We start from the raw sequence: 7,615 nt of genomic DNA on the forward strand, positions 1-7,615 counted from the left end.
TGTTGTTGTTGTTGTGGGCAAACGGCAGATTTTAAAGTGTTTCTAAGCGTTTCTTAGATTATCGGTTCAGTTTCTTCTTTTATATCTGAGTTCAGACGCCGCGTGCTCAGCGCTGCTCTGTGAGGCGTGCAGCAGGTGCAGCAGGTGCAGCAGGTGCAGCAGGTGCAGCAGGATAGCAGTGGAGGGTGTACGAGACCGACCTGGAGGAGATGATGTCATATACGAGTATCTACGTCTGGTTTTCACTGACAGCCTGTTTACGTCATTATCATCAGTCTCTATGCGGAGTATCATCTGTGTAACTATGGTAACAAACATCTGACAGCGTTGCCGTTGGCAGCGTTCTACCTGAAGGTAAAGGGTCGTCCTGTTCGCTCTGTGAAGCTTCGTGGTGTTTTTCAGGGAGAAGGATCTGATGGCAAAGTGCATCATCGAGATGGAAGGAACCAAAACCTCCATCACCAACCTGAAGGTAACGCTCTCATTTGTCAGAATGGCGGGAAAACGGGCTCACCGCTCTGTTTGTAACCTCTGAGCTGTGATTGGTTCAGATCTCCGATGGCGTCCTCGGCGACTCGGTGAGGGAGCACACCAAAACCTTCACGTACGACTTCTCCTACGACTCGATGGACTGTAAGAGCGCCACCTTCGTCTCTCAGGAAAAGGTGAGCGGGTCACGCGCTGCAGCCCGTCGTATTGACTCCGCCTCCGTGGTGTCACAAAGAAGAAATACAACCTCATTTGTTCTCTTTCACTCGCAGGTTTTCAAAGATTTGGGCTCCGACGTGCTGAAGGCGGCGTTCGAGGGCTACAACGCCTGCGTCTTCGCCTACGGTCAGACGGGCTCCGGGAAGTCCTACACCATGATGGGAGCGCCGGTGAGACCGCCAAAGTGTGCTCCACTTTAAACTGACTGCATGTATTTTACTCAAAAACACCTCGAGCGCTGAAGCTGCTGCCGATTGGCAGATTACTCAGTTGTTTGCCGGCATCGACGCTCTGCCGTTCCTTCAGACGTGCTCCGAGGTTCCTTCGTGTTCACCACCAGCTGAACGCTCCGAGCGTGTTGTGACGGAGCACGACGATGGTGTAGATCAGGGGTGGGGAACTCCAGGCCTCGAGGGCCGGTGTGATGCAGGTTTTAGATGCGTCCTGGTAATGAACTAATCGTGTGACTCAGGACCTAAAACCTGCAGGACGCCGGCCCTCGAGGTCTGGAGTTCCCCACCCCGATGTAGATGAAAGCTCAGCCGGCCGATCTGATGTCTGTGGTCTCGGTTTAGGGCGACGCCGGCCTGATCCCGAGGATCTGTGAGGGTTTGTTCAGTCGGATCTCGGAGGCCACTCGATGGGACGAAGCTTCGTTTCGCACAGAAGTCAGGTGAGAGTCCGACTCCAGCACGCGAGGGTCCAGCCAGAAAGGCTGCTTTCACGTTTGTGCTTGTGTCCTCAGCTACCTGGAGATCTACAACGAGAGGGTCAGAGACCTGCTGAGGAGGAAGTCCACTCAGACCTACAACCTGAGGGTCAGGGAGCACCCGAAAGGCGGGCCCTACGTGGAAGGTAAAACCTTTATGTCCGGTGCCCCTGAACCGCTGATGCAGAGTTTGGTTCTTTTTTGATGATTCTTGGGGGGCGGGGCTGGGGGTCAAGGTGTTACCCATCAGCCTCACCACGTCCACGTCACACAGCCCGCGCTCGCTCTTCCGATCTTTGATACGATCGTCTTCTCTGAGCTCGGCGTGTTTTCCCTCCTGACCTCAGATCTGTCCAAACACCTGGTGCAGAACTACGGCGACGTGGAGGAGCTGATGGAGGCCGGAAACATCAACCGCACCACCGCCAGCACCGGCATGAACGATGTCAGCAGCCGCTCACACGCCATCTTCACCATCAACTTCACACAGGTCAGCGACGGTCACGGGTTCCACGCCATCATAAAGAAGTCAGCAGAGGAAGTGCTCGGCTGAGCTCGACGATTTTCATACGAATATTTTTACCAATAATCCGAGAGAAGTGACACGAAAACAAGCCGCGAGCGAGAGAAGAACCACGAGAGCTCTGAAATGATCTCCGTGCTTCAAAGTGATGGCCGTGGATGTCGTGTAAACGTTCACGGATGGTGATTGTTTGCTTTTGCTGCTCGACCCTTGTAGGCCAAGTTCGATGCCGAGATGCCCAGCGAAACCCTCAGTAAGATCCACCTGGTCGATCTGGCCGGCAGCGAGCGAGCCGACGCCACTGGAGCCACCGGCGTCCGACTGAAGGAGGGCGGGAACATCAACAAGTCGCTGGTCACCCTGGGCAACGTCATCTCTGCTTTAGGTCAGGAGCGGTTTGTCTTCAGGGGCGGGGTTAACTGTTTTTAATCGTAGATTTTGTTTCCGTTGTGTCATCAGTGCTTCAGTTTTTGTTTTCAGGGATGGAGTCAAAGTCGGGCGCCTCGTTAAAGCCGCCGATCGCTCCTCATTCTGACTGACGGATGTTTCTCGTTCCAGCCGACATGTCGCAGGGCGGCGTGAACACCAACCTGAAGAAGAAGTCGGTGTTCGTTCCCTACAGAGACTCGGTGCTGACGTGGCTGCTGAAGGACAGCCTGGGCGGAAACTCCAAGACCATCATGATCGCCAGTGAGCAGAAAACACGAAGTGAACGTATGCGAGTGTCCGAGAGCGCCCCGAGAAAACGCAATCTCCTTCTGTTTCAGCCATTTCTCCCGCCGACGTAAATTACGGCGAGACGCTCAGCACTCTGCGCTACGCCAACCGAGCCAAGAACATCATCAACAAACCCACCATCAACGAGGACGCCAACGTCAGGCTGATCCGAGAACTGCGGGCTGAAATCGCCCGGCTCAAAGCTCTGTTGGTCCAGGGCAACCAGGTAAGAACTACAAACATGGCGGTTGTTGTGCAGGACTACAGCGTCTTCCTCTGTGCCTTTTAAAGTGATGCGTGTTGCCTGCGGCCTCGGAAACAGGAAATCGTCCGGTTCCCGAGGCCGCAGACTGAGCGCGCTCAGTAGCTTGGTGGTTTCTGTTTGTCAGATCGCTCTGCTGGACTCGCCCACCGCTCTGAGCATGGAGGAGAAGCTGCACCAGAATGAAGCCCGGGTGAGTCTCACGCCGTCCGGCAGCTTGACCGCCGTTACGTTTACAGCTGAGAGCAGAAGCAGCTGACGCTCTGCTGTTTGCAGGTCTTGGAGCTGACTAAAGAGTGGACCAACAAATGGAACGAGACTCAAAACATCCTCAAGGTAGCGGCGAGCATTGACCATCCGGCCCCCCTCGGAGCAGATGTTTGTTTTTTGTGGCTGAAGTTGTAAAATGTTGCAGGAGGAGACGCTCGCTCTGAGGAAAGAGGGCATCGGCGTGGTGCTGGACTCCGAGCTACCTCACCTCATCGGCATCGACGACGACCTCCTCAGCACCGGCATCATCCTCTACCATTTAAAGGTCAGCGCTCCCGGACTCACCTTTAGATTAGTGCTCGTTTATGCTGTCAGGCTGCATCCACACACGGATACCTGCCAGCCACTAACATCCAATCACAGTGCTTGCTGCACGGTCTGTTATTATTGGTCAGATAATCTCAGTCCTCTAAACAGCTCAGGTGAGTCGTAAAGGTGTTATGAAGGAGTGAAGACCAAACTGTTTGTGTGTCACGCTGTAAACACTCTGTGCGGCTGACTCGCCGCTGCCCCCGCTGGACGTCAGGGGTGGGTGCAGTGACTGCGTGTCTCTGTCTCGTTTCTGCAGGAGGGGCGGACCTACGTGGGCAGAGAGGACGCGTCCACAGAGCAGGACATCAGTGAGTCATAACTGTAGTGATGATGAGTGCAGAGGCTGATGGCGTTGCTGACCGTGATCTCGTTCCTCCTGCAGTCCTGCACGGTCTGGACCTGGAGAGCGAGCACTGCATGTTTGAGAACCAGAACGGGACGGTGACTCTGGTGCCGCTCGCCGGAGCTCAGTGTTCGGTCAACGGAGTCCAGGTGACGGCGCCGTCGCAGCTCAACCAGGGTGAGGCCCGTCTCCAGCTGTAGCTTGTTGCTCTGTCTAAACAGATTTTAAAGGGCTGAAGGTAATGGAGGGCGTTGCCACAGTAACGTGATGCTTCAGCACGTGTTCGCTGTGCACAGACCAGGACACCTGGATCTCCGTCCGGAGGCGACACACCTTTACCTGAGAGATGCTCTTTGTTCTGTCGCTCTGATTTGAGTCGTCCGTTTCTGTCGTGTGCGGTTTTGTTTTCCAGGCGCCGTCATTCTGCTCGGCAGGACCAACATGTTTCGCTTCAACCATCCGAAGGAGGCGGCCAAGCTGCGGGAGAAACGAAAGGTGAGGGCGTGGCCTCAGTTAGGTGTTGAAAGGTGTTTGAAGGTCTTTGGTGAACCTCACGAGGACGCCGTCTGCCTGTTTCAGAGTGGCCTTCTCTCCACGTTCAGCCTCTCCATGACCGATCTGTCCAAGTCCTGCGAGAACCTCTCCACTGTGATGCTGTACAACCCCGGGTGACTGCACGCGCACACACACGCACACAGAGGGGGGTGAACATCAGCTTGAACTTCTCGGCTCCATCAGGAGCTTCATGCAGTGGCTGCTGATGGAGCGATGACGTCACACACCAGCTGACCTTTAACCTGTCGGCTCGGAGAGCACAGGCTGTGATTTCTGATTGTGCGACTCTGCAAACAGAGCAGTGACTGCATCGTGCGCGCCTCCTCGCTCTGTCCTCCACACTGAGTGGGAGTCCGTGTGAAGCGGACGGCCGCGCCTCCTCCATCAGGAGGAGGCGCGGCCGTCTTACATCACTGAAAGAATCCATCATTACTTCAGTCCATGAGCTTAAATAAAATAACGACACCATCAGGAAGCTGCTCTGCATGAAGCCGTTTCTCCATTATTCAGCCAAACTTCCAGTCTGCAGATCTCTCGCTGCCATCACCACACGGGCGCTGCACGCGTCAGGGGAAGTTTCTGAGCTCGCTTTTAGACACGAGCCGATGCACGGCGCCATAACGCCGTACAGACTTCAAACGGCGTGAGAGCGCTCAGACGACCGAGGTTTGATGAGTCAGCAGGTCATCGGCTGCTCCAGCAGCGAGTTCAGGGCTGCAGATTAGCGCGGCGTGCTTCACGTCGTCTAATTTTACTCACGTCGTACGATGATTAAAGTAATTAAACATTCAGGAACAGCTGAAGTGAGCTCAGCTCGGTCGGCCACACCTCTCCGACTCTCCAAGCGTCTCTAACGCAGAGACGTCCGCTGAGCTCGCCGCCCTCGACTGACATCCTCTGCAGAGGTCTGATCCTTAACCCCGCGCCGCGCCGCAGACGCCGACCAATCGTTCTTCTCGTTGCTGTGAATCATGGCTGAATATCGACACCCCGCTCTGTACAGTTTGTTACAGTCATGTTATATTTTAAGCAGCTCCAGCGGTTCCAGGAGGGAACGCCCGTTATTTCTAATAAGTCTGAAGACGAAGTCGCCTGACACACCTGAGGAGTAGCTAAAGGAGGGCAGGGAGTTTCCTGTCGTGCTGTGATTGAAGGATGTAACTGTGTCCCTGTCCCGTTCACAGTCTCTTCACTGAGAAGGGCCCCGTCTTCCTCAGGTAGACTCAGCCGTGCACTTCCTGTCTAACTGTCCCGTTTTGACCCAAAGACGTGTGTCGACTCGTCCCGTGCCTCCTCACCTCCACCCTCACTGTCTGCTTCATCCATGCTGTTTATTTGCTCACCAGCTTCCTGCTTCTGTTCCGCTGTGAGGTTAGACGTGTCGCCGCTTGCCGTCTCATCCCAAGCTGTTTGTCTGACGTGCTGCCGCCGCTCGACTGTGTGTGTTTGTGCGTTTGGGCGCTCCGAGGAAGCTGACGGAGGTGTGTTGTTTCCTAGGTTGGAGTTTGAGCGACAGCAGCGAGAAGAGCTGGAGAAGCTGGAGATGAAGAGGTACGTGTCCGCCCACCTGAAGACCAGCTCTCTGATTGGTGGAGCTCGGGCGGCTCGGCTGACGTTTGCTTTGTTTTGTTCCCGCAGGAGGCTGATCAAAGAGATGGAGGCCAAGCAGCAGAGCGAGAAGGTGGAGCTGGAGCGCCTCCAGCAGGAGGTGGAGAGTCAGCGCAAGGAGTCCGAGGAGGTGCAGCAGCGGATCCTCCGCCAGGAGGAGAGCCTCCACCGCCGCAGCCAGGACATCGAGAGCCGGCTGCGAGACTTCCTGGCTGAGAAGGAGCGCTTCGAGGAGGAGAGGCGCTCCGAGATCAATGAGGTGGATCTCCAGCGGAGGCGACGGCGGAAGGAGCCGCAGGAGCACGAGGCAGACCGTGCGGAGGAGCAGGACGAGCAGCAGCGGAGGCACCAGGAGGCGGCAGAGCAGACGGAGATCTACCGCGAGCTGGAGCGGCTGAAGAGGGAGCGCGAGGAGCAGCGGGTGCGTCTGGAGACGGAGCGGCGGCGGCTGGAGGAGCAAGAGCGCGAGCAGCTGAGTCTGGTGGGGCGGCTGGAGGAGCAGCTGAGGGAGAAACACGAAGCTGCCACCGCCCTGCTGACCCGGGAGGACGCCCGCCGCCTGGAGGAGGAGCAGCAGGCGCTGACAGAGATCAGAGAAGCCCTCCTCTGCGCCAAAGAGGCCGCCGAGCGGCCGGACGTGGAGGATGCTGGCGAGGAGGCGTGGGCCGCCCAGAGCCGCTACGCCGACTTCAAGGCGGCTCAGGTGAAGGAGCTGGACCTGCTGGAGGAGGGGCTGCGGCAGCAAAGGGAGCGCCTGGAGAAGGAGGTTGCCGCCGAGCGTGGCGCCCTGCTGCTCCTCACCCACGGCCTGAGAGAGCGCCAGCAGCACCTGAAGGAGACGCAGGAGAAGGGAGCGCAGGAAGCCACCGCTGTCTGCCACGAGGAGCAGCTCCTCCGACAGGCGGAGCACAGGCTGCAGCTGAAGGAGCGACAGCTCGCCAACCTTGCCAACGGCCTCCTCCCCGCCCTCGCTGAGGAGAAGCAGAGAGCGTCGGAGCTGCTGGAGCGCAGCGGCGGCGGCGGCAACGGGAACTGCGACCGATCTCCGGGGCTCGACAACACGCTGTTCCAGGTGGAGAAGGAGCTGGAGGACAAAGAGGAGAAGCTGAGCCTCCATTGGCACAGCGCCCGGCAGCTCCAGCAGCTCCAGGAGACCTACGAGTTCACGGCCAACGTGGCGCGGCAGGAGGAGAAGGTGAGGAGGAAGGAGAAGGAGATCCTGGAGTCAAAGGAGAAGCAGCAGAGGGAGGCGATGGAGCAGGCCGTGGCCCGGCTGGAGAGGAGGCACTCCGCCCTGAGGCGAAGCGTCTCCCTCGAGCCCGACTCCGAGGAGCAGAGGAGCAAGAGCTCTGTCGCCAGGACCCCCAGGACGGGGGCGGAGCTGGACCAGCAGAGGTTCCTATGGAAACGGTTTCCGAAAGGAACCGGTTTAATCCGGCAGTTGCACATTTTATTTATTCTTGCTGGGGCTTTTATTTTGAAGGCTCACTGTGTGTTTCGTGTCCAGAGTGCAGCGCGAGATCCAGAAGCTGCGGCAGCGAATCAGCGAGGGCGACGACACCAGCCGGACGCACTCCATCAGCAGCGACGAGCGGGCGGGTCACGGCG

The 7,615-nt window shown here is 57.4% G+C and overlaps 1 protein-coding gene across 2 annotated transcripts in view; it reads left to right on the forward strand.

The window, feature by feature from the left end:
• Positions 1–7,615, forward strand: part of kif16ba (kinesin family member 16Ba) — a gene marked incomplete in the record, with an annotated part of 16,060 nt that overhangs the window by 3,637 nt on the left and 4,808 nt on the right. Inside the window, 20 exon segments of one of the 2 annotated variants that reach the window (XM_042227804.1) lie at positions 403–472; positions 552–665; positions 762–878; positions 1,284–1,381; positions 1,454–1,563; positions 1,765–1,907; positions 2,157–2,325; positions 2,499–2,630; positions 2,708–2,883; positions 3,047–3,112; positions 3,196–3,255; positions 3,335–3,454; positions 3,758–3,809; positions 3,884–4,021; positions 4,257–4,339; positions 4,424–4,512; positions 5,584–5,616; positions 5,897–5,950; positions 6,038–7,402; positions 7,515–7,615. In XM_042227804.1, the coding sequence (XP_042083738.1) occupies positions 403–472; positions 552–665; positions 762–878; positions 1,284–1,381; positions 1,454–1,563; positions 1,765–1,907; positions 2,157–2,325; positions 2,499–2,630; positions 2,708–2,883; positions 3,047–3,112; positions 3,196–3,255; positions 3,335–3,454; positions 3,758–3,809; positions 3,884–4,021; positions 4,257–4,339; positions 4,424–4,512; positions 5,584–5,616; positions 5,897–5,950; positions 6,038–7,402; positions 7,515–7,615 (3,290 nt within the window). 2 annotated transcript variants of the gene reach the window in all.

The sequence above is a fragment of the Haplochromis burtoni genome, unplaced genomic scaffold, assembly GCF_018398535.1.
Source record: "Haplochromis burtoni strain Fernald_Lab_line unplaced genomic scaffold, NCSU_Asbu1 Contig_282, whole genome shotgun sequence".
NCBI classification, from domain to species: Eukaryota; Metazoa; Chordata; class Actinopteri; order Cichliformes; family Cichlidae; genus Haplochromis; species Haplochromis burtoni.